Source organism: Amphiprion ocellaris, chromosome 23 (genome assembly GCF_022539595.1).
Source record: "Amphiprion ocellaris isolate individual 3 ecotype Okinawa chromosome 23, ASM2253959v1, whole genome shotgun sequence".
Taxonomy (NCBI): domain Eukaryota; kingdom Metazoa; phylum Chordata; class Actinopteri; family Pomacentridae; genus Amphiprion; species Amphiprion ocellaris.
The window spans coordinates 18,485,798-18,512,189 of NC_072788.1; the positions used below are offsets into that span (position 1 = coordinate 18,485,798).

General features: G+C 39.6%; 1 protein-coding gene, 2 long non-coding RNA genes and 1 other non-coding gene across 4 annotated transcripts; 2 read left to right on the plus strand and 2 right to left on the minus strand.

Moving 5' to 3' along the window:
- Positions 1-171: 171 nt before the first annotated feature.
- trnar-ucu (transfer RNA arginine (anticodon UCU)) lies at positions 172-260 on the minus strand. Its single transcript is given in 2 exon segments — positions 172-207; positions 224-260. It is a non-coding gene; the product is annotated as a tRNA-Arg (tRNA).
- A 432-nt stretch (positions 261-692) lies between these two features.
- Positions 693-2,380, minus strand: LOC118469163 (uncharacterized). Its single transcript, XR_004845993.2, has 3 exons — positions 2,273-2,380; positions 1,274-1,615; positions 693-1,175 (listed from the first exon to the last, which is right to left on the minus strand). It is a non-coding gene; the product is annotated as an uncharacterized LOC118469163 (long non-coding RNA).
- Positions 2,381-5,653: 3,273 nt separating this feature from the next.
- On the plus strand, positions 5,654-15,778 carry coro1b (coronin, actin binding protein, 1B). The gene is made up of 12 exons (XM_055008043.1): positions 5,654-5,813; positions 5,918-6,066; positions 8,226-8,431; positions 8,679-8,801; positions 9,684-9,813; positions 11,185-11,366; positions 11,491-11,610; positions 12,663-12,767; positions 12,889-13,034; positions 13,807-13,868; positions 14,002-14,336; positions 14,427-15,778. The coding sequence occupies exons 3-12, from the start codon at positions 8,228-8,230 to the stop codon at positions 14,547-14,549; spliced, it is 1,530 nt and encodes a 509-aa protein (XP_054864018.1). The 5' UTR covers positions 5,654-5,813; positions 5,918-6,066; positions 8,226-8,227; the 3' UTR covers positions 14,550-15,778.
- A 6,298-nt stretch (positions 15,779-22,076) lies between these two features.
- Positions 22,077-25,906, plus strand: LOC111584842 (uncharacterized). The gene is made up of 4 exons (XR_002747750.3): positions 22,077-22,242; positions 22,706-22,832; positions 23,057-23,206; positions 24,665-25,906. It is a non-coding gene; the product is annotated as an uncharacterized LOC111584842 (long non-coding RNA).
- The last annotated feature ends 486 nt before the right edge of the window (positions 25,907-26,392 follow it).

Genomic DNA, 26,392 nt, shown 5'->3' on the forward strand with positions numbered 1-26,392 from the left:
ACTGACATGTAATAACATATGTTGATGAATCTGTTTACTTGTTGTTGTAACGGTACATTTTCAGATAAGTGTTATTTTTGTACATGCTGTTTTCTCTAATTTAATCTGGAGAAACGTAATTGAGACCGTTTCAATAAGTTTGGCCAATTTATTGTAGCGCTTTCAAAAACGCGACTCCGGTGGGACTCGAACCCACAACCTTTGAATATCTTTGTCATTAACCTAGAAGTCCAATGCGCTATCCATTGCGCCACGGAGCCACCTGTTGCATAATACTTCTTTACACGATACAAAGTTTCTACTGATCATTGATGCTTGAACGTATTAAGTTGCTGTTCACGTCACCTGCTTCGGAATACGGCTTCATGTAGAAGTATATTTGTTTAGCGCTGTATTAAACATTGGGTGGCGCTGAAGACTCAGGCCAGCGCATATTAGTTTATCTAGCTTACCAAAAAATTGCCAAAAACACACATAAGGTCATTTGATCGAGTCCCACTCGTTCCAAATTATTTATGGTACATTAAATCGGTAAATATACATGATAGAAACTAATATAAGACATAAATGTGATTCAGAGCCAAACTAAGAACATCAAATGAGGATGGAAACGTTAAAGACTATGACAAATATACGGACTATTGTTAATAGGAGGAAAAAAATTAAGAAAAAAATAAAAGCACAGAAACCAACCCATTTGATATATTTTTAACATCCTTAAAACAACAATAATAACAACAGCAACAATAAAACAAAAATAACATTTGTAGCAGCAGCAACAATAATAATAGCAGCAACAGCAATCCTAATAAAGATAACAACATGAAGGGCCTGACTTTATTAATAATAATAATAATAATAATAATAATAATAATAATAATAATAATAATAATAATAATAATAATAATAATAATGATAGCAGCAACAAAAGCAGTACACTTGCTAACCTTCTAAAAACTAAAGTTTAAAAAATTAATAGAAATTAACATCACCAGTACCACTTACAGACTTACAACATTTAGTTTTATGCTTAAAGTGTGCTGTCATCCAGGACCCAGGGGGTACGCGAAGGTGTGTAAAGGTGGGTGAGGACTCTGTGGCTGCCTCAGGTGACGCAGTCAGATGGATGAGGATGGCTGATGAGGTCTGCGGTGGTGCATGGGCTTCAGTCAAAGCTGAAAAAAAGAAAAAAACAGGACAAACAAACATAAGTACTGAACAGCAATAAACACTAAGCACAAAAAATGTGTTACACAACTCAATGTATGCTGACAAGGTTAGGCTTGAGGAGGGACACCAGAGTTTTTACAGTCATTTCCAGACTTTTCAAGTCCAGAAGCATTCTGACCAAGACGGAGCAGAGAGAGAAGGTGGAAGCCCTGTTGCTTCTGGCAGGTTTCTGGGTGGAGGTGGGCATCACGGTGGTCACAGTGTACTGAGAGGTAGTAGTGAGCTGGGGACTTCCCTCAGCATTTTGCTATTTCTTCACGGCAATGGAAATTTTACCAGAAGGAAAAATGCTGAATTTCTGGCCATGTCCAGCACTTTGAGGTCATAGATCACATCCATGGCTTTCTTCTGTTGACTTCTTTTACCTTTGCTGCCTCAAGTGTATCTGTGAAGAGAAAGTACTCAGAACTTTAACATTAGTAAGTGCAACAATACCACATTTCAGAAACACTCAAAAGTCCTGCATTCAAATAAATAAAACTACATAAATATTATAATCAAATGCATTTAAAGTGCCCAACGTAAAAACACTTATAATGCAGCATGGTCAATTTCTGAACAATGTAGTAGTATAAATCTGCAGAGTAACTACTAATAAAAATCTTTAAAATCGACTGAAAAGTACGATATTCCCTGCTGAAATGCAGTGGAGTAGAAGAATAAAGTAGCATGAAATGTGAATATTTAAATAAAGTACACAGCACGGTGAGTTTAAAGTCAAATGTAATGGAAAAAATACGACCTAACTTTACTGAACCGTACGCATATTTGAAACTTATCGTTCATTTCATGGTGTTTCCAGCTCGCAAACGTCACTAATAGACAGAATAATTTATCATATTTATTAGCAATAAATTAATATTAACACAGGTATGAACATCGCTAAAGAAAGCAAACCGTAAACACAAGCGAGCCGGTAACAGCAGTGTTATTATGTATTTGTTAGTGTTACTGAGCGACAGCATCAAGTAAATCATTAAAACTAATATGTGTGTGTGACAAATGCACTTGTACTGACAAAAACTCTAAAAGATTAACTTACTTTTTGCATTGCTGGTGAAAAGTTTATTAGTTTAATGTGACGTTACCGTGTGACAACCACAGACCGTAGCGACAACTTGAATGTCGTTGAGCCGGCCGAAGAACGTCTCCGATTCGTCAATTCTTGGTAGCAAAGGGGCGGGTCTTCGTAGCAATACGAGGGATGATTGGCCAGAGAGCAATGGGTAACTTTGTAGCAATACGAGCGCTGAATGGGCAGCATTCGCGGTAGCGTTACGAGCGCGGATTGGACCATTGACAGTCTATGGATTGGAAGGGGCACAGCTTCATGGCAGATTCTTGATGGCAGACGAGCGTGTGTTTGGATAGCATACCAAAAACGACCTCATTCACAGTTGGCAAGGAGTAGTAGCAAAACATAAGTGCTATTACTTTTGGTGAAGTGTACTTGTATTTCAAAAATGTAATTAAAAAAAACATACACACAGATTCCAATGATTTATTATAATATTACCAACCACCGTTTCCTAATTTCTGAAGAATATTTTTTGACAGGGCTAGTGAAGGAATTATTTTCTGATTGAATCAAAACAAACAGATAACTTCCGCCTTATACTAAATGCGTCATACTGTCACTTTGCCAGCCCATCCTGTTCTACAGAACATTCTGTTGTTGTGCAGTCAGTCTAGTTGTTCTGGTTGACTGCACCTTCAGTCTGTACACAAACTTAGAAAGGGACGCAGACCTCCAGTTTGATTCACACCACCCACTAGAACACAAGTTGGGGGTGATCCGTACCTTAAAGCACAGAGCACAGAACATCCCATCAGAAGTGGATGGAAAAAGAAGGGAACACAAACATATTCACTCTGCTCTTCAAACTTGTGGCTATCCAAACTGGGCTTTTATCAAAACAGCAAAAAAGCGCAGGGAGGATAAGAAAGACGAGGACCACAAAAAGAGAAACAACATTGTCATCCCCTATGTGGCAGGAATTTCAGAGAAACTCAGGAGGATCTTTAACACCCACCAGATCCCAGTACACTTCAAGCCCAGCAACACTCTGAGGCAAAAGCTGGTCCATCCCAAGGACAAAATTCCAAGGGAGACCCAGAGCAATGTGGTGTACGCAGTGCAGTGCAATGAGGAATGCTCTGACCTGTACATTGGAGAGACTAAGCAGCCATTACACAAGCGCATGGCACAACACAGGAGGGCCACGACCACAGGCCAGGACTCAGCAGTCCACCTCCACCTCAAGGAGAAGGGGCACTCCTTTGATGACCACAAGGTGCGCATTCTAGCCAGAGAGGACAGATGGTTTGAGAGAGGGGTAAAAGAAGCCATTCATGTCAAACTAGAACGGCCATCTTTGAACAGAGGAGGGGGGCCTCAGACACCACTTGTCTCCCACTTACAACGCCATTCTTAGAGCCCTCCCAAGGAGGTGCAGCCATCTTTCCCACCTGCAGTCAGGTGACCCCCAACCACCCTCCTAGAGGGCTGGGAGGGGAAACGACCACCCATCAAAGGCTAACGACTCACATTAACACCTAACGAGTCTATTGGTTTCGGGTCTTTGTCCACTTGTTTTTGCCACCACCCTCCTGGTGGATAAATATCTGGTACTCCCCACCAGGCTTTCAGAACTGAAGAAACCTCTTGGATGAGAGGTGAAACGTTTTCGACTCACACGAGGTTAGTCCAGTTGCCATAACTTATGCTTGCTTGAGACATAACATGACAGTCTTTTTAAATACTATAATGCAATCTGTGATCTCTGTTCATGATTCAATATTCATTTTACAAGAATTCATCTCAGCGTCAGATCAGTTTGGCTCTGTACATAAATCAGGTGGCCAAAACTTTCTCTCTAAAACTATGTAAATAAAGAGAAAACACTGATAAATAGTCAAAGAGAATAGAAAAAAATACAGGACGGTATTTTTTTTTTATTACTGATCCATCAGATATTCAGATTGTCAGAGTTGAAATATCTAGACTGTAGACATTCCATTAAAAATCCTCCGTTTCCAGCTAGAATCGTCAATTTCTAAGTGACCCTAAACTTTTGAATGGTAGTGTATGAAGAATTATTATGATGTTTACCATTTCTATTGTAATTTATAATTTTTAGTAAAATGAAGTTACAATGCAGCTTCAACTCCCTCTCTTCATAATGCAAACTTGTCTTGAGACTGTTAAGAATCAAACTCACATTCACACCTACAGACAATTTAGAATCATCAATTAACCTCAGCATGTTTTTGCACTGTGGGAGGAAACCAGAGAACCTGGAGAAAACCCACACATGCACAGGGAGAACATGCAAATTTCATGCAGCACGATCCAGGGAAGGCCAGGATGCTAACTAGGGATTTAGCTGCAAGGCAAAAGTGCTAACCACCAAGACACTGTGCAGTCCATGAATAAACATAGATATTCAAAATTACTTATTGATTGATTGATTTATTTATTTAGTAGATTGGGATTTTCAATTTTCAGATTCTTTAAACATTACCTATATTTTTGTTGTGTTTTTTGTACAAGTGTTGTTCTCTGTTGTCAGTTACAACTTTCTGTCTCTGTCTTGACGTGGAGAGAGGAGTTCCAAGGGCTCTGGTGGCAAGGAGCGTGTGATTTAAATATAGTTTGCAAAGCAAAAAGCTCCTCCCCAACAGCAGAGGTTGCAAATGCTTGATGGTCATAAGATGCACAGACTTACGCTAATTCCTGGAAGTTCTAATTGGGCAATTTTTTGGAAGAAAAAAAAAGATCTTTTGTAATTAGTAGTAAATACATAAATTGATTTGAAATATTTATATAACACACAAATATGTTACAACAATGTTTCTGAATAAGTGAATTTCGCCAGTATGCGAGGATTAGTGTGAAGTGAGGAAGACATTTCGCTTCCAAGCCCAAAAATCTGCCCTTTAAAGTGGTAAATTAAAGCACTTGATATTCAGACAGGATAGGACACAAAAGACACACATTTATGCACATGTTTACACGCATACAAACATATATATTTTGTCTATCTTTTATCTTTTCACTGTGCACTTAGTTACTGCAATAAAGTGATTAAATAAATCTCTAATGAACTCGGAAAAGGCATGTCAAGTCACTCCGTTGGGTTAAAATGTTTATTCTGCTTCAACATTTTTGTAAAATGTTTTCAGAAACTAGTATACAATTTTCACGCATGCGCACAGTGGTGCAGCCGGACTCTGTAAATGATTAATTTCACTAGAAGGTGGAATCTAATGGGTTTTTTTTCATTAAACTTCCTAAAACGTATTTCTGAGTCAGTTTTCGCAGGTGCGCACGCATTCAGTGAGCCGGTCTGGACTTTGGGAGGAACCGGAGCGGAGGATCACCCTCTTGACTCCTGCGTGTCTTTGATACATCCTGCCGTGAGCGGAAGTGTCTGGGATTCTGCTCAATCCATCTCTCCAAAACAGTAGTCTTTAAAGGGAGACTGGGCGAGCACTGTTTCTCTTTCCCACGTCCATCAGCTGAGCTCCAGTCAGTGTCGCTATTTATCGTGGCTGTAACATCGCGGGACCTGCTGTAACAGGTGAGACTGTAGACACACGGAATTACCATCAACCCATCGGGAATGCAGAGAGTGGGTTTTTAAAAATCGCTCTTTTCCCCCCCTAAACAACATATTTGTTCCAGGTCTGCGCCACCAACGTGAACGCCTGCCTGGACACAGGAGAGGATTAAGTTACTGCTGCTGGCGGAGGATTATTTTATTGGCCTCATCATCTCTAGCCCGAATATCCAGGGATCATTTTTCCAATTAATACAGGTCGCTTAAAAGCCAGGTATGCTCAGAAATATCTACCGTGCGTTTCCTTTAAATGCCTCATTGTGGGATTAACTGCGCACTAATGCGCCTCCTTTGTTGCTCATGCCTGTGGTCACTGTTTGCAAAACCACTTGCTGTCTTCCAGCTTTGTACTGAGAGCAGACAACAATAGAAACCTAAACAGAACCGGTGTAATAATGTTAAATATGCGGTAACAGTATATCTGAAGCAACATCCTACACCAGGAGCACATTAGTCGGCAGCACAGACAAAGCATGGAGATGTTGTGCTCCATACAGGATTTGGAGCGGCTTTCCCAGCAGTACATTACAGACTACAGCCCTCTACCTGCTAATGTACAATCTGCTGCCATATAGAGTTACTGCCTCTCCTCTGCTCGGTAGCTGCCTGCCCAACCCCCTTCCCCTCACTGCCACAGCATGTTTTGCTCTCAGGCGGATCATGCCCTTTTGTCCACTGAAGCCTGACTGTACTTTTCAGAACAGCCTCCCAGTATCAAAGAATTAGCCTGCTGTTTGGACAACCCACATTTTCTCTCCGTCTAAAGATGTTAATGAACTTAAATCTTACTTATGTGAAGAAGTATCTTGGCTTTTGGGCATGATCAATGTTGAAATAGTCTGTTGTCCTTATTGTACCGTTCGTAGTGAACCAGATTTACAAAACACATTTTTCTGATTATGGACTGCGTGGATTGGTGGTTAGCATTGTTGCTTTGCAGCTAGAAGAGCCCTTGTTCACATCCCTGCCTTCCTGGGATCTTTTTTGCATGGAGTTTGCATGTTCTCGCTGTGCATGCGTGGGTTTTCTCTGGGTTCTCCGGCTTCCTCCCACAGTCCAAACACATTCATCCGTCCATCCATTACTTATACAACCCTTAATCCTCATTATGGTTGCAGGGTGCTGGAGTCTATCCCAGCTGATTTAGGGTTACGGCAGGGGACACCCTGGACAGGTCACCAGTCTATCACGGGGCTACACATAGAGACAAACAATCACACTTGCATTCACACCAACAGACACTTTAGAGTTACCAGTTAACCTCAGCATGTTTTTGGACTGTGGGAGAAAACACACACATACACACGGAGAACATGCAAACTCCATAAAGAAAGATCCCGAGAAGGCGGGGATGCGAAGGGGGGATTTTCTAGCTGCAAGGCGAAAGTGCTAACCATTAAGCCACTGCGCAGCCCAGTCCAAAAACATGCTGAGGTTAATTGGTGATTCTAAATTGTTCATAGGTGTGAATGTGAGTGTGATTGTTTGTCTCTATAAGTAGCCCTGTGATAGACTGGTGACCTGTCCAGGGTGTCCCCTGCCTTCACCCTAAGTCAGCTGGGATAGACTCCAGCCCCATTGCGACCCTAATGAGGATTAAGCGGTGTATAGATGATGGATGAATTTACCTGATTATGTATATGATTAGGTTGCCAGATTGAGGATATGTACACCAATCAGGCATAACATTTTGACCACCTTCCTAATATTGTGTTGGTCTCTTTCATGCTGCTAAAACTCCTCTGACCCAGTGGGGCATGGACACAGGACCTCTGGGGATGTCCTTTGACACAGGGATGGTCGCAGTGAATTCTGTGGGTCCTGTGGGTTGCAGGGTGGGACCTACCTAGATCAGGCTATCCTGGCACATCCCACAGATGCTCAATAAGAATTGGATCTGGGGAGGGATGAACACCTTAGCTCTGTTGTGTTCCCTGGGCCACTCCTGAGCAGTTTTTGTGGTGTGTCGGGGTGCATTGTCCTGCTGAGGGTGGAAACTGGCATCAAGGACTGATGTTGACATGGAGGGTTGGGGGGTTGCTTGACCTGCAATGTCTGGTGGATGGTACATGTCAAACATCCACAGGAATGTCAGGACTCAAGGTTTCCCATTGCATTATAAAAAGATGATTGATGTTATTCACTTCACTGGTCAGTGGTCAGAATGTTATGGCTGATCGGTGTATGTCAGAGTTCTTGTTTTTCCTAAAAAAAAATGGTATCAGCATCTGCTCTAAAAGTCTCTAGTTATATCAACTTAGTTAAATTGCTCTCATTCAATCCCATTTACACATTCAAAGTTGTTATGACAGTTAGCATTCCATTGATTTCTTGTTTTCAGCTGCATTTGCCATGTAATTAATTTCTTCACAGATATGTCTTTCAGGCGAGGTGTGGTCAGGCAAAGCAAATTCCGCCATGTCTTCGCCCAGGCATGGAAAGCCGAGCACTGCATTGATGACGTCAGAGTGTCCCGGGTGACGTGGGACAGTCCTCTCTGTGCGGTCAACCCCAAATTCATTGCCGTTATCATTGAAGCGGGTGGAGGAGGTGCCTTCCTTGTCGTTCCAATCAGCAAGGCAAGCTTCCAAATCCTACGTTACATTTAGCATCAGATGAACAGCGGGTCAATATTTTTAAAAGCCGGGATCTTGTTTCTGTTCTTCAACTCTGCTCCTAAAAGCAGTTTGTCAGCAAGTCTTTAGCTGCATGTCTGACTAATGTTTATGCAGCAGCTCCAAGACAAATAGAGGACAAATATACTCCTGTGACGTTGTAAAGCTTCTCAGGTTAGATGATTTTAACTTCTTTTTGTTTTTCGGACAGAGTGGCAGAATTGACCAGTCTTGTCCCACCGTCTGCGGTCATGCAGCACCAGTGCTGGACATCCAGTGGTCTCCTCATGACGACAATATCATCGCAAGTGCCTCTGAGGACTGTACAGTCAAGGTAACTTATTAGGCCTCATGTAATGGTGGTTTGTGGAATGTTGTCCACTGTGTCACTTGCTGTCACATATGGTAGAGGTTACCCTGACCGAATGTGGGTAAACCAGATGTCTAACAAGAACTGTCAGTTTCTTGTCACTTCAGTGAAGAAATTCACTCGTAATGCTATTAAAGAGCTGCTTTGGAAAGTTGCCGAGGTTTGATTTTCATTGTTGTGAATCAACAAAAATCTAAAAAGTCCAGCAAACCTGAAAGAAACAGTGGCCATTCTGGGCAACATGCTTATTTATTTTAAAATTAAGAACTGAATGAATAAATTACACTAGTGTCATGTCTAAATATGAAGCTAAGTAAAAAATGGCTTAGCTAAAGTGTTTGTGCTAAGCTAGCTTAGCTTAGCACAGATACTTGAAACGGGAACAGAAAGCCTTGCTCGGTTCAGAAGTAGCAAACTCAGCTATGAAGAACTGATTAACCTCACTAATTAACATGGAATATTAGTAAAACAACCATTTTTATGAAGTCTGTTGTGCTGAACTCACCAGGGTATCTGAGTCCCCCTGCTTCAGGCCTTTTAGTCAAGTAAAGTTAAACATCTCCTGGATATTAATTTATGGTTAATGGATAGACATCAGGGTAGTAAAAAAGCAAATAAGCTTTTGTTTAACTGTTCAGAGAGATGTTGTGACAGAAACCTTTATTTAGTTTGACTTCCCAGTTGTTCCTAAGGGAAGAAAACAGAACTTAAGAAATAAGACAAAGCTAAATTCTGCCAGTTTTATGGCATAAGAATGGTATGGTATTATGTAGTAACCTACTCTGAAGGGATATGAGGTGCTGATGTGACTGCTGTACCTAAAGTCTGCTGTGTTTTGTTCTTCAGGTGTGGCAGATCCCTGATGGGGGACTAACAAGTCCAATGACTGAGGCCATTGTGACTCTTGAGGGACACAGTAAGAGAGTGGGAATCCTGGCTTGGCACCCAAGTGCCTTCAACATCTTGCTAACTGCAGGTAAGTAATTTCTCACCTTGTAGTACACCATGTCAGCTACAAAAACAATTGAATCACCTATTACTGCTTAAAATGGGACTTTGATTACTCTATATGACACTTCTGTTTTTTTACCTGTGGACTGTACAGAGTATGATTTTCAAATTTAGCTGTATTACAATGTCGTTTATGTTATTACTCCGCCAAGGAATGCGGTGGAGTTATGTGACGATCGGCATTGGCCTGTCTGTCTGTCTGTCTGTCTGTACTGGAGTACTGGTCTCGGAGTGCTTTTCTAGTTTTACATGTATTTACATAAATAGGATGATCTAAAAGAAGTGCTTGTACTGGTGGACCATATGAAGTCTGTCATACCTGAGTTTTATATCACCAACATAAATCACTTTGTTGTAAATATCCATGAGCTAAACAGCAAAGTCGGTAAACAGTGACGCTTGAGGTAAAGAATACCCCTGTGACCAACACTTCACTTCCTTGAGAGAAACATCACATGCATCCTTCCAGTTGTAAATAGTGAGAGTTGAAGAACAGCTCTTATCTTACTGTGTTGGTGTTCAGTGACAAGCAGTTCAAATACTGTTGCATAATACAAGCATGGAATAGGATTTCCCTTCTCAGCAATTCATAGCATTCAATGCAAATTTAAAGGAGAATGTAATTAACCTGTAAAATAGTTACACTTTGTTGCAAAGCTGCTAGATTTGGTTTGATCAGGCTCAGACAGTTGATGAGATTTGAATGACGATAACAAACAACCCCCAACTGTCATCACATTTTGATTCAAATGCTGCACTGAAGTATGTGACATTAACTGTTTTCCAGCTGAGCAGGTCTACTTCAATCAAGTGATTCAAATATGGGAATCTTTTATCTGAATTAACCACAGTTAAGCAAAATGCGTATTTATTATGTATGACCTTGTAGCTAATTGCTAATTTAAAAGACTCTCACCTACAAACTCCTAAAACGAACTGCTTCAGCAGGACATATTGAACTTTTTAAATAACAGACAATGAGAAAAGATAGCTGTTTAGATTATGAGTTCTGCCTTGACTTCTTCAATGGTTATAAACCAGGCTTGAGCCAGTGGCCACCTTTACATTGTTGAAATACTTTCACAAATGACATACAAACTCAGTTATAGCTCTTAATACACTAATGGACAGGTTAATGCACTAATGCACATAATGTACACTGACTCATCCTGACAGCAGTGTAATGGTTTTTCCTGTCTGTCTGCATTCAGACTTGAAGTGATTTGTGTTGACTCCACAGCTATACAGGTTTGTCTTCCTATGTGTTTTTGTTTGTTTTAATCTTCCCTTGTATGGACTAACACCACCTCATTGGATGTCATGTCTTTCTCTCTAGGTTGCGATAATGTAATTTGTGTGTGGAACGTGGGCACAGGCGAACTAGTGTACCAGCTTAGTGACGCCCACCCAGACCTCATCTACAGTGTCAGCTGGAACAAGGACGGCAGTGCTGTCTGTACTGTCTGTAAGGACAAGGCCCTGCGTATCATTGACCCACGAAGAGGCACTGTTCTCAAGGTTATTTTACATTTATACTATGTAAAAAGATATTTTAAAGATGGATACTTGTGGTAAAGTAATTCTGGATCTATCTTATAGTGCAGTTACAATGGTGCTTTATGAGCCTGAAATGTTTTCCCAGGTCAGAGAAAAGGTCCATGATGGTACCAGGCCTATGAGAGCTGTGTTTCTCTCTGATGGAAAAATCCTGACCACAGGCTTCAGCCGAATGAGTGAGAGACAGCTGGCTCTGTGGGATATGGTAAGTCTCTTGTGTACCAAGTATCCTTAGAAATTCCATCTATATTGGATGCTTGCTGATTGGTGCTGTGCAGGGTTTATTATTACTCCACACCAAGGAACACAGCGGAGTTATGTGACGATCAGAGTTAGTTTGTCTGTTCGCAACATTACTCAAAAACGGACTAACAGATTTGGATGAAATTTTCAGGGAAGGTCAGAAATGACACAAGGAACAAGTGATTAGATTTTGGCAGTGATGCGGCTTATAGTCTGGATCCACAGATTTGTTAAAGATTTCTGCATCATTGTGAGATAGTGGCACGGCATCACTGTAACTATGACAACAAATGGACACTACATCAGCTGCCTGCTGACGATCACATGATTGGGATCCTACTACAAATCAATCGCTGCGGACCACGAATTTTTTAAAGATTTCATCTGTCAGAAATCATACAATGACTGAGCAGCCTTGACAAAATACTGCGCTCTCTAAGTGCTTTTCTTGTTGTTATTATTAGTATTATATATGTTTCTTATTTATATTGTGTGTGTGTATATATAGTGTGTATACCTCACCTCTTTAATTTATATTTGTGTTTTCTTGCTTTTCTTTCTGTCACTTTGCTGCTGTGATGTTGCAAATTTCTCCTTGTGGGACTAATAAAGCATATTCTGTTCTATTGTATTCTATTCTATTACACTCAAATCTATTGGTCGGTCTTACTGCAAACTAAGAGCCATAACTGCAAATCCAGTGGTCACCAGGACATAAAGACTGCATTTACAGAATTACCCGTCACATCTGATGAAAATTGTTTTTAAAATTCGGTGACTCTACATGTGACAAATCTGCTAATTGAAATTTTAAGGAGAGGGACAGGATACGTGTCATACAACTACCATTTTTGGCATTACAGAATTCTTCCATAGATTTCTATTTAGGATTATTTCAGTGGCAAGACTCTGCCATAACCCCAATCCTTTGAGCGAACTAGGGTGTCTGGTTATATGTGTGGAAGAATATTCATCTGCAGATACAATAAGAATCAAATGTTTTCTGTCTTCTAGAAAGATCTCTCGGAGCCAATGGCCGTACAGGAAATGGACACAAGTAATGGAGTTCTTTTGCCCTTTTATGACCCTGACACAAACATGGTCTATTTGTGTGGAAAGGTGAAGCCTCAGCATTATATGCTAACATAAATTCAAGTTGTCATATATAGCGCAATCTCACAAGCCCATTTGATAAAGTCATTTTGACATTAAAAAAAAAAAAAAATCATCTGGTTTTCAGGGGGATTGCACCATCCGATATTTTGAAGTGACAGATGAATCCCCATACGTTCACTTCCTCAGTTTATACAGCAGCAAGGAGCCACAGAGAGGTGCAGGCTTTCTTAGTAAAAGAGGTGTGGATGTCAACAAGTGTGAAATTGCCAGGTGAGTACAGCCATGTTTCACTTAACTCTAGTTGTATTTTAAAAGATAAGACTGTATTTTTCTCCATGTTAACAAAACCCCAAAATGACCAAAAATGGTTAAATATTTATACCACTGACGACTGTTGTTTGTGTAGCCAAAGCATCGTCATATACTTTTTCCTCTGTGCCATAAAGCTCTTTTGAATTAAAAAAAAAAAAAAAAAAAACATTCATTCGTTACTCCCAACATCAGCTTTGTTAGTTTCTTTTCACCCCACATACACTATCGTTCAAAAGTTTGGAAATGTCCTTATTTTTGAAAGAAAAGCAGTTTTTTTTTTCAATAAAGATAACATTAAATGAATCAGAAATACGGTCTAGACATTGTTAATGTGGTAAATGACTATTCTAGCTGGAATTGGCTGATTTTTAATGGAATATCTCCATAGAGGTACAGAGGAACATTTCCAGCAACCATCACTCCTGTGTTCTAATGCTACATTGTGTTAGCTAATGGTGTTGAAAGGCTAACTGATGATTAGAAAACCCTTGTGCAGTTATATTAACACATGACTAAAAGTGTGAGTTTTCATGGAAAACATGAAATTGCCTGGGTGACCCCAAACTTTTGAATGGTAGTGTACACCTGTATGTTGCTTTCAATACTCAACTAGATGTGTATTATTTCACCACTTAAAATAATCCCCGAACAAGTTTATTTACTCCTTTTTCAAATAAAGTTTTCTTAAAGCTGCAATGTCTGAGTAACTGTGTTCTCTGATCATGTATAGGTTCTATAAGCTGCATGAAAGGAAAGTGGAACCCATTTCAATGACTGTACCACGAAAGGCAAGTGGTACTCGGCCTTTAAGAGTAGAAAAATGACTACCCTACATCACATTCTTCAAGTCCAAGAAGTCTAGCCATTAATGAATAATGAAAAGACTCACCTCTTCACCCTGTTTCTATCGTGCCTCTCCAGTCAGATCTCTTCCAGGGAGACCTTTACCCGGACACAGCTGGCCTGGAGCCAGCTCTCCTGGCTGATGAATGGATAGCCGGGCAGGATGCACCACCACTGCTGGTCTCTCTGAGCAGTGGTTACACAGCTCCTCCATCCAAACACAGAGACACCCACAGAAGCAAGCCCAAGCTCACCTCTCAGGACTCTGGGACTGGGGGAGCCACACCTTCAGCAGGGAATGTAGCCAGTTCCACATCTACACCCACCACTGCTGCCAAGGAGACGGAAGAAGAGGTGTCACAGCCACGAGTAGCCACAAGGGAGACAGACGGGAATGCTGAGAGGCCGAAGAAAGAGGTGTGTCGACAGAAACACAACTATTGATCGAACAATTTGTCATGCTCCCTCTAAGCTGTTAACTGACTTGTTCTTTCTGCTCTTTGTCAGGATGACGTTTTAAATGAGCTGTTAGCAGAAATGAAGGCACTACGGGCCGTCGTCCTCGCTCAGAGCCAGAGGATTGAGTTGCTGGAGAGGCAGCTAGCTCGGATTGAAGATGGGGACGTGTGAGAAAGCAGGAGACTCACTACATGCGGATGGCATTCCAACTAAATCCATAGACCATAGCCTTACTAGAATCAACAGTACCTTAAGCTGTGTGAGTGCAAGGATTTAGTGTAATGTAGCGGCCTACTGTGAGTCACAGCGGCTTACAGCCAGGTGAACTATTGTGATCATTTTTTTAGATGGATTTCCCGGTTGTGGTTTAGAATGGGGTGTCGTGTGCACAGAGTGAAAGTGACAGTAAGATTTTTTTTTTTATATGGTGGTGCTAGAGTGCAGCTTTGCAAAATCCTTGCTGTAATTTAAAGGATTCCCAAGGAGTTACTGCGACATGATTGCCTCAAATTATTGCACAAAGTGGTAATTGAAAAGCATTATATTCAAGCTAATAAAGGTTGACATACTATAGCAAAGCAAGTCAGTACCTCTGATATGATTTTTTTTTTGCCCTCTGAAGCACTCAGAAATGTAACCATTACGGCTATTTAATCAGGTAGTTAAAGCTGCTAAACTGTCATGTCATATCAAACTCTAAAATTGTTAACTCATTGTGTGACTTGTGCTTTGTTCTACTACTTCATCATAGGACATGGTGTGTAAAGTTTTAAAGTAGAAAATGTTCTGGTGCATTAACCATGATCTTGACAGTGAGAGTTGAGTGAATGATAGCTGATGAGAGTGTAGTTGAATATTTATGTGTAACGTAATTCCGTGTAGTCTTTGCCGTCAATGAAAAGGTAACACTTGTGATTTTGTACCCCATGTTGTAAGGCTAGAACAGTGGCTATGTAAAGTTTTCTGAAACACCATGAGGCAACAGTTTTGTCCAGGTTATCATATACGTATGAAATGCTTACTTCTTTGTTGTTTTTTTTACGTGTGGAAAGGCGACAGAATAGGTCTGCCTTTCTCAGAGCCAGGATCTTTGATAGGCAGAAAAAGAGTTAGTAGTTGCAATGAAATGTCAAACATTTTCTGCAGTTGGCGATGGCACTTGTTTTGGCGTTAAAGGAAGCACAGACTTGTTCGATTTTAGTTTTGTGTTTTTGCCATTACTTTACATTTCGAGGCATTAATCTGTTACTTTTGTTAGTGTTCTGCGTCAATGGTACATTCAACATCAAGATTTTCCCTTTATTACTTTCTTTATGCACTGACCTCTTAAAACTAACTGTTAAAACAGTAGCAGGTTGAATGAGACTACATTGTGTAAATCCATTAAACATTAATTCCTACTTTGTATGGAATGGCTTTTTTTTGTGTGCACGAGGAAATGTTCTCATCCTGTCATACACTTCCAGTCAAAAGTTTGGACACACCTTCTCATTTGATGATTTTCTTTATTTTCATGACTATTTACATTGTAGATTCTCACTGAAGGCATCAAAACTATGAATGAACACATATGAAATTATGTAGTAAAGAAAAAAGTGTGAAATAAGTTAAAACATGTTTTATATTTTAGATTCCTCAAAGTAGCCACCATTTGCTTTGATTACTGCTTTGCACATTCTTGGCATTCTCTGGATGAGCTTCATGAGGTAGTCACCTGACATGGTTTTCACTTCACAGGTGTGCCTTATCAAGGATATTTTGTGGAATTTCTTGCCTTCTTAATGGGTTTGGGGCCATCAGTTGTGTTGTGTAGGGTTATGCAAAAACTTTGAATGTATCCCCAAGTGCAGTTGCAAAAGCCATCAAACGCTACGACAAACAGGCTCTGTTGTCATGAGGTCATGAGGACTGCCCCAGACAGAGTTCTAGTAGCATCTCTACATCAACTGTTCAGAGGAGACAGAACAGCTGCTAAGAAACCACTACAAAGGAAAAGCAACAAGCAGAAGAGATTTGTTTAGGCCAAGAAATGCAAGGAATGGACATTAGACCAGTGGAAGTCTGTGCTTTGGTCTGATGAGTCCAAATTTGAGATCTTTGGTTCCACCCGCAGTGTCTTTTTGCGACACAGAAAAGGTGAATGGATGGTCTCTACATGCATGGTTCCCACCATGAAGCATGGAGGAGGAGGTGTGATGGTGACTGTTGGAAAACCATGTCAGGTGACTACGTACCTCATGAAGCTCATCCAGGGAATGGCAAGAGTGTGCAAAGCAGTAATCAAAGCAAAGAGTGGCTACTTTGAAGAATCTAAAATATAAAACATGTTTTGACTTATTTCACACTTTTATGTTTACCACATAAAATTCCATATGTGTTCATAGTTTTGATGCCGTCAGTAAGAATCTACAAATAGTCATGAAAATAAAGAAAAAACATTAAATGAGAAGGTGTGTCCAAACTTTTGACTGGCAGTGTATATTGTAGAATTTGTCATGGTTTCAAACTTAAATGGAGTAGGTTGTGTTTGCAGCCCTGGATGCTAGGCTGCATTTCCATGACCACAGTGCTAGGACCTGTGGTTTTCACATCATGTTCTGAACTGGATGGCTTAGGAAGTTGCAAAGACCTCATACTTAACTAAGGTGGATAACAGTCATAACGAAAAAACTGAATGTCAATCAAGTTTTTTAGTTTAACATTAACAGTTTGATGTCTGTCAGATGTCGGTTGCACAGTACAGTTATCGTTAAGCTGCAAAGTGTGAAAAACAGGCATTGTTTTATCGAGTCCTTAGGCACTGCAAACTGCCATGTTTTAGGTAATGTTAGCTTGCTGCAAAAGCAACTCTTACCTTATTTTTGTTTTTATTTAATGGAGCTACCACATAATTTTGGTGAGCCCAACTTTGTGTTGATAGTTATTAATAGCCAGCACATAAACTGAACTTCAGAAAATTAGAAAAGCATGTTAAAATTATCATTGTGATGATCAGTGTGTTTCAACAAACAACAAAAGAGAAGGGAGTTTATTAGGCGTATTTCTCTCTGTCTCTGAAGAGTTGTAGAGATCTTCAGGAGTGATTGGAGCTGATTGTTATGTCTATTGTGTCTTATACACACACACACACACACACACACACACACACACACACATACATATACAATGTGTCTGTGTGTGGGCGTTGTATTAATGACCTAGTTATGCTAATTACACAATTTGTCCAAATGCAACTCTGCACATAAGGTTCGTTGAAAGGACTAAATGCTACAATCCCTGGTGTTTGCACCATTTTTAAATTCAGGAGTTCTTGATGGCTGCCATAAGGCCTTATCAGCGGGACACATCGCCAGTTGTGTACCTCAGCATCATGGGGTGTTTCGGCCAATTATCACAATACGCCCTCTGCTAAGGCAGACCCACCACAGGTTGATCAAGCCTGGGTGTGTGTCCCGCAGTTAGCTGTTGACCTTAGCAGCCCAGGTGGTGTTGCTCCTCTTCAGCCACAGCCAGTGGCTCGTCCTCTCAGCGGTGTTGGCCAGCTCTTTGATGGCTTTTCTGTGAGCCTGTCCCCTGACTCCGACCTCCCTGAGGAGTTTCGCTGTTGTGTTGGCTACAAAGCCCCTACACCCCACCTCCACCGGGCACACCCTTATCTTCCAGCCTCTGTCCTCTGCCTCAGCAGCTAGGTTGGAGTAGCGCAGCTTCTTACGCTCATATGCTTCTTCGATTGCATCCTCCCAGGGAACTGTCAGTTCCATGATGTAGGTGAAAAAAAATGTAAATCATGTCAGTCTTGAGTTTCCATTGACTCCTACAAGTCTTAATTTAAGGCAGTGATGCGGTTTATAGTCTGGATCCATGGATTTGTTAAAGACTTCTGTATCATTGTGAAATTGTAACTATGACAAGTGAATACTACGTCAGCTGTCTGCTGATGATCATATGATTTTGATCTTGAGTGCTTTTCTTGTCTTTGTCCATGTGATCAGCAGCAAACTTCTGTCAAGCCTTAAGGTGTCACTTATAGATTGAGGACTTCTTTCTTGCATGGCAGCCTCTCAGCCCATTGTGATATAAAACACACTGGGTTGACTCTTGACCATCCTGACCAATTGTCTCTCAGCAGCAGGTGAGAGTTTGTGTTTTCTTCCTGATCGTGGCAATGACACAACTGTGCCATGCACTTTATACTTATCATTACTGTTTGCACAGGTGATCTGGGGATCTGTAGCTGATTTAAAGTGGCTCTAAGTGACTTCCCTCACTTGTTTAAGTCAGTAATGATTTGCTTTTTCAGATCTGTCCTGAGATTCATAGATTTTCCCATTGTAGCATATGTGGCTGAGCCTCATGAGTGTATCGAATGGGCCATATTTAAACTGACTCAGCTGTAGTCAGTTGTGATCACTAACAAGAAGCTAACAGCCATGCCACTGAGAGAATTTGATTAACAGAACTGTCTGCATCACCACAACTGATAATTCACATTGTATGTATATTTTTGACTCAGCGGATTTTGCCACATTTCCAGAAGACCTACAATACCTTTGTGGTACAACCAAAATGCATGTTTGTTTATGGTGAGAAGTAGGTTTCATCATAGAAAATTAAGAGTTATAGTAGTCACTGGAAACTGAAGACCCGTGATATACAGTGCTGTGAAAAAGTATTGGTAAATGATCAAATTCATTTGGTAACTGTGTTCAGTTAAATGGGAGAAAACTGTTAATCTACACACAAATCATTAACGTGATGTTGTACAGCAGGTTGTTTAATGACTAACTGTAGACCATAGACTGTGTGGAGATGTCAGATTAAGACTAAGAGCTAGATGAAGTAAGTTTTGCTACATTTTGTGAACAGACCCTTGGTTCACATATTGAGGTGCATCACTCCCTTTCTATGTTTATTATAGAGGATGCAAAATAAGTAAATTAATGTATCATTATTTATCATAGAAATTCTCTCTGATGTTCAATGTAGAGCTTAAATGGATTCACATGCTGTAATACTGATTTGTTGCAATTAAGACTGGAAGATAAAACACCATTACTCCTACCAAAGTAGTAGAAATCTTTCCAGTGTTACTTTGAACTGAACTTCTTTTGTTGATGCTGATACTATGATGCTTTTCTTCAACTTAAGCATGTCTGATATTTACTGTGAGCATCTTTTGTCAGTGCAGAGGACTGCTCTAAGGTGAATCTTACATGTTTGAATTTATATTAACAGCTGCTGTTTATTTACAAAATGTTGATAAGACAAAAACGTGTTATCTAAAATATACAGTGAACAAAAGATCATTTGTCATGTAGGAGTTATTCATGTTACTCTGCAACCTTCATGCACTGATCCTGACAAGCTGTTATACATGTATATCGGTTTGTAATTCCATGTGATCTTAACTAAAGTGTTTTGTCTTTTACTGTAATTCGAAAGGTCTCCTAACTGTAAAAATGAATGAGAGGCACCACCAATCAAGTTCATCTGGCGCCATTCATCTGGTTGTGAAGAAGGAGACTCAGTTCACAACTTTAAGTCTCATCTAAATGGGCAGTGACTACTGTCCTTTTTGTTTAAGTGCTTTAAAAAGTATATAAGAAACTGAAATAAATCATCTTTCAGGTGTTACTTTGAAATTAGCTCTGTTGCTGATGCTGCTACAAGGGCATCTCATATTATTAGAATACACTGGAAACGGTCCAAGATTTTTTATCAGACGTTGGTCAAAGTGAAACTTGCATATATTCTAATATCTCAGGCACTGATGCCGGACGAGAAGGCCTGGCTCTCAGTCTCTGCTCTAATTCATCCCAAAGGTGTTCCATTGGATTGAAGTCAGGACTCTGTGCAGGCCAGTCAAGTTCCTCCACACCACATTCACTCATTCATGTCTTTATTCACCTGCTTTGTGCACTGGTGTCAGTCATGTTGAACAGAAGGGGTCATCCCCAAACTGTTCCCACAAAGTTGGGAACGTGAAATTGTCCAAAATGTCTTGGTATGCTGAAGCATTCAGAGTTACTTTCACTGGAACTAAGGGACCAAGCCCAGCTCCTGCAAAACATTCCCACACCATAATCCCCCCTCCACCAAACTTTACACTTGGCACAGTGCAGTCAGCCATGTACCGTTCTTGTGGTAACCGCCAAACTCAGACTTGTCCATCGGGTTTCCAGACAAAGAAGTGTGATTGGTCGCTCCAGAGAACACGTCTCCACTGCTCTAGAGTCCAGTGACGGCTGCTTTACACCATACATCCTGTGCTTTGTATTGCAACTGGTGATGTAAGGCTTGGATGCAGCAGCTCGACCATGCAAACCCATTCCATGAAGCTCTCTACGCTGTTCTTGAGCTAATCTGGAGGCCATGAAGCTTGGAGGTCTGTAGCTATTGACTCTACTGAAAGCTGGTGATTTCTGTGCACTGTGTGCCTCACATAACACAGCAGTCTTCATCATGATTTGGAACTTATAGGTGCTCTAGTCTGAAATGGGATGTCTAAACAAAATGGGATGTCTAAACAAAATGAGTGACTGACTACCAAAGGACAACAGACAAAACAAAATGCCTCATCTGTACTAGAGTGTGTTAACTAGACCCAGCAAACTGTGCAAACCATTTGAAAGAGGCCCACAAATTCTCTATATTTGGGAGTATCATGCTTATAATCAAAACATATTTTTAGCCTCAGATTATGACGGTTGATTAATCAACAGTAAAACTGATTTATGAGACACCTAGAAGTCTTTCTGTTCTGTTGAGTATAACCACAAGATCACTGCTGTTCATCATTTGAACTGACGAAGCTTGTGCATATCTCCAACTAAGACAGGCAGTGGTAGCAAGATTTTTTTGTACTTAATTTAAATGTATAAAAGTGACTAGATCTTTTGTAAACCTGTGAATTAGAATCACAAATGGGCAAACCACATTTTACAAGTGAAGGCAAAGAATACATTTTGTACTAAGTTTGTAGTTTTAAAATACAACCTTTTGAGCCATATAATAGGATTTTTAGGATTTTTAACTGATGAAAATTGTGACATTTTGAATAGCATTTCACAATGACATGTCTCTATCTAAATATATACTTATCAAGATAATACAGCAGAGTACAGTGTAAAGTAATGGTACAGATTTGGTACAGCTGACTGATGTAGGGGATGTGGCAGCCTGGTTGGTGGTGCAAAAACAGGATGTGGACAACTAGTTTCACATTCAGAAGTTGTGCGCAGCTTTTGAGCTTTGTGCTTTCTTTTGATATGTTCAAATCTTACAGCTGTAGTATGTAATACAAACCTTAATATTTTCCTTTAAATCAAAAAACAATTTGGATCATGGTTGAGTTTTTAGGTTTATATAAGACTTTTAGGCTCTTTTTGCCAAGAAATATTAGTTCCACTTTAAAAACTAAGTTAAATTGCGGTGGTAACATTTTTACACACATTGTAGCATCACAAGTTGAAGTGAGGCCATTGATGAATACTGTACAGGGTTGATGTGCATCCTCTACCTGTGTTTGTAATTGGTTGTGAAAGAACTCAACACTGCAAGGGAAAAATTTAAATATGTGCTTTCCTCTTTCCATAAATAAGTGCTCTTTTTTCTTCTCTGTGCTTTCTACCACACCCAGATTTAGTTTGTCTTTAATCTCTGTCTACACCCCCTTCAGTCTACACCTACCTCAAAAGGCTCTAGCCAGCTTTTCTTCACCACATCCCACCCGTTCTGCATTTTCTCTTTGCCTCCTCTGCACACGCGCTGTGACATTGTTCAAACACACCCTAAATTAGACAAGCCAGTCTCTTACCACTCTGCGTCGTCTGTCATCAAACTTTATCTCCCGCTTACAGCCTTGGTAAGTTTTGTAACAGTTTATGTTCTTACTATTTTAAAACTGTCAATGTTTCTGATGCTTTGTTGGCTTTTCACTGTCCTAATATTATTATATTATTTTTTAGGATTTGAAATAGTTTTGGTATATATATATATATATATATATATATATATATATATATATATATATATATATATATATATATATATATATATATATATATATATATATATATATATATATATATATTGAACATAGTAAATGATTTTATAATTAAAGTACTGCAGACATTCATTTACTAAGTAGGTGAGTTTCCCTGAATGCAGCTCAGCATGATGTGCAATTAGTTTTTTATTTGTTATACTAGTATTTTAAAGCTTAATACTACAACATTTAATGTTTAATATCAGCCTGATTAACCCCAGCTAAAATTGCTTCCTCCCATGACAGGCTTACTGATGCTCTTCAGTTATCATTTTGACAGGAAACCAGCAACGCTGCAAACGGCCTGCATAGCTTCCTGTCATTCCAGTCAATGCAGACAACTCATAGTCAGCCAAGGTAGAAAGCAGAAGAAGAAAGAAAATACAGTCTTCTGTTGCATTGCCAGCGTAAGTACATATATCATCATTATGAACCTGTACTTAAATGTCAGCACTACATTTTTTTTCAACATTAACTTCAATTGATCCTCTTTTTGTTTACTTGGTGTTGTATTCCATTGATAGAGTATCTTTAAGGCATCTTTGTCATTTAATGCAATGCCAGATGATATTAAGTTCTAGCTGCAAACACCGTATGCTGTCATTTACTTTCTTAATTTTTTTTCTTGCAGATTCTGAATGTAAATCCACAAGCAGATCTTTGGATGACTAGTTCATCACTGCTTTGAAAGTACCAGGAGTTTGTAACGCAAAGTTTAACTGGTAACGGAGACGCCAAGCCATTTGGGATTTTCCTACTTAACAGGATTTTTTATCAGGAGGTACAGTACATTTCCAATTGAAAATTGGTTTTATATTTATATTTTTACAGCTTGATAATGCTCCATAGTTCATAAAGCCAACATAGTGTTTAGCGTCTGTGTGATACTGCCACACCCATGTGGCATCTAAGCATCGGCTAAAACAACTGAAGAGAGTTGTTTTAAAATCCAGGCGGTACTCTGGTAAAGAAATAGTTTGACATTTTTGGAAATACACTATCGTTCAAAAGTTTGGGGTCACTTAGAAATGGTATGATTTTTGAAAGAAAGCAAAAGATAACATTAAATGAATCAGAAATACAGTCAGACATTGTTAATGTGGTAAATGACTAGTCTAGCTGGAAACGGCTGATTTTTAATGGAATATCTGCATAGGAGGACAGAGGAACATTTCCAGCAACCATCACTCTGTGTTCTAATGCTACACTGTGTTAGCTAATGGTGTTGAAAGGCTAATTGATGGTTAGAAAACCCTTGTGCAATTATGTTAGCACATGAATAAAAGTGTGAGTTTTCATGGAAAACATGAAATTGTCTGAGTGACTCCAAACTTTCGAATGGTAGTGTATATTTGTTAGCGCTTTTTTTTTTTTTTTTTTTTTTGCTGGGAGTTAGATAAAAAGACTGATATGGGTTTTATGTGTTTACATAATATATCCAAAGTTTCCAGCTAGCTCAATCTAGCATAATGACAAAAACAAGGGGACACAGCTCGCCTAGCTAAATGTAGCAGTTTCAAGCTTCTTAACATGGTATTTATCTCATTTGTCTAATCTGTACATAAGCCAAGTTGTAAAAGTATCACTCGGTTGTTTAACTAGTTCGGGACCTTTGATAAAATAGAACCACCTGTTTAGTTTCAAATAGTCTTAATGTCAAGCTAACCATTAGACTGCTGGTCTCAGACATACACTACTGTTCAAAAGTTTGGGGCCACTTAGAAATGTCCTTGTTTTTGAAAGAAAATCAGCTTTTTTCAGTTAAGATAAAATGAATCAGAAATACAGTTTAGACATTGTTAATGTGGTAAATGACTATTCTAGCTGGAAACGGCTGATTTTTAGTGGAATATCTACATAGGGGTACAGAGGAACATTTCCAGCAACCATCACTCGTGTTCTAATGCTACATTGTGTTAGCTAATGGTGTTGAAGGGCTAATTGATAATTAGAAAACCCTTGTGCAATTATGTTAGCACATGAATAAAAGTGTGAGTTTTCATGGAAAACATGACATTGCCTGGGTGACCCCAAATTTATAAACGGTAGCGTATATACAGCTGTGAGAACAGTGTTGATTTTCCTATCTAGCTCAGCAAGAATCTTGATTAATGTATTTCCCAAAACTGTCAACTATTCCCTTAACAGACAGCCCCACCAAAACAAAAACATTTAATAGAACCTAATGTCCAAAATGTGCCAGTTCTATCACTGAACCTCTTCTCTCTCCTTACTTCAGGCATGGATGAACTTAACACGCCCAACTCATCTCATGTGACTGTGCTGATCCTTTTCTTGGTCCTACTGGGCCTAATTGTTTTGCTGATTTTCTTGTACAAAATGTTAAACAGGGAGGCTGAAGGACAATATACCATTCGGCGCATGGTCTATAAGGAAGGAGGGGTGAGGGACCGGGTGAGAGGGGCAGCTTTAGCACTGGGGGCATTTACTGGCATCCAGCTGTGGCCTTGCAGTGATACAAATGAGGATGGAGAGGAAATGCAGGAAATCCATGATGAGGAGGGGCAGGTGGAGGGTGGTGGTAGCCAGGGGAGTGGCACGGAGGGAGAGGATGAACAGGAGGAGGATGGCATGGTGAATTGTGGTCAGACAAAGAGAGAAGGAGGTGACTCTTCAAGTAATAACTCAAGTTTGGAGGTTTTGGAGGCAGAGGAGCAAGCCAGGCTGCTGGATGTGCCGGAGGCGAAAGAAGAGGTGAAGAAGAAAGGGGAGGAAAAGCAAGAGAAAGTGGGAGAAGAGCAAAATAAACAGGAAACAAGTGGAGGGGCTGGATTGTTGATAGACCTAAAGAATTTCTCTGGAAGTGCCATTTGGTCTGGAGAAGAGGGAGGTGAGGGTAAGGGTGGTGATGTGACTGCACTGTGACGACAGAATCAGGGAACATGTATAGTGGAGACACTGGAAATAGTCTCTTTTTGGCCACACTTGTAACCAGGATTTTAGAAATGCTGATGTCAAAATTTTAAGTTCTCCTAAATGGCTGTTCAAATATGTGTGTGTGTGTATATATATATATATATATATATATATATATATATATATATATATATATATATATATATATATATATGTGTGTGTGTGTGTATATATATATATATATATTCTACTCTGATAGGGAAAAAATAACTCTGAGTGAAATAGTGTAAAAATGCTGGAATCAACTTATAAACATCCACCGCATGTAAGTGGTTCATTCCATCCAGACTCCTGAAACTTCCCAAATTCTCTGGGGACATGACCTCATTTTCTTAACTCCACATCCCGAGGCATCAGAATAAAAAGCTGACTGATGAATGAAGCTGTTAAACCCTGTTAAATATGCAGGAGTACACTATATTGGATTCTGAACATTTGTTAAGAACTGTTAACATTGATATTGTGGACTGTGTATTATGCGTTTTTATGTTGTATGAAATTTTTGATCTAACTTACATGAGAATTAAAAAAAACTGAAAAGATGTGACTGTGTTCATATTGTTTTTATTGTCACACAGTGTAGATTTTGTTGTAATATTGTGGGAGGACACGAAGCTGGGGTCTGGGTGTCCTTCAGAAAATTTTGAGCATCAAACACTTAATCTTCTGCAATGCAATCACTTTTTATGCACCATTTTGTGCTTTTCATACATTATTAGTTCATGGTGGACATGCCTTTACTCGTACATGTAAAGAAAAACACAGTTTTGACACAAGTAAACGCTAAGATAAGATAAAATAAAGCTTTATTGTCTTTACTGAAATTCTGGATGACTTTTTCCCTTTTAGACATACAAGACAAATAAGTTAAGAAAATAAAATAAGAATTAAAAAATAACTATAGTGGAGTAAAATACGTAAATAGAAATCTTTACAGAAAATGTACAAAGAATGTGCAAGTGGCATTGCAAAGTGATAACAGTGAGTGCAAATACAAAGGTGTTTCCTCTTTGTGCTAGAGGATGAGGTA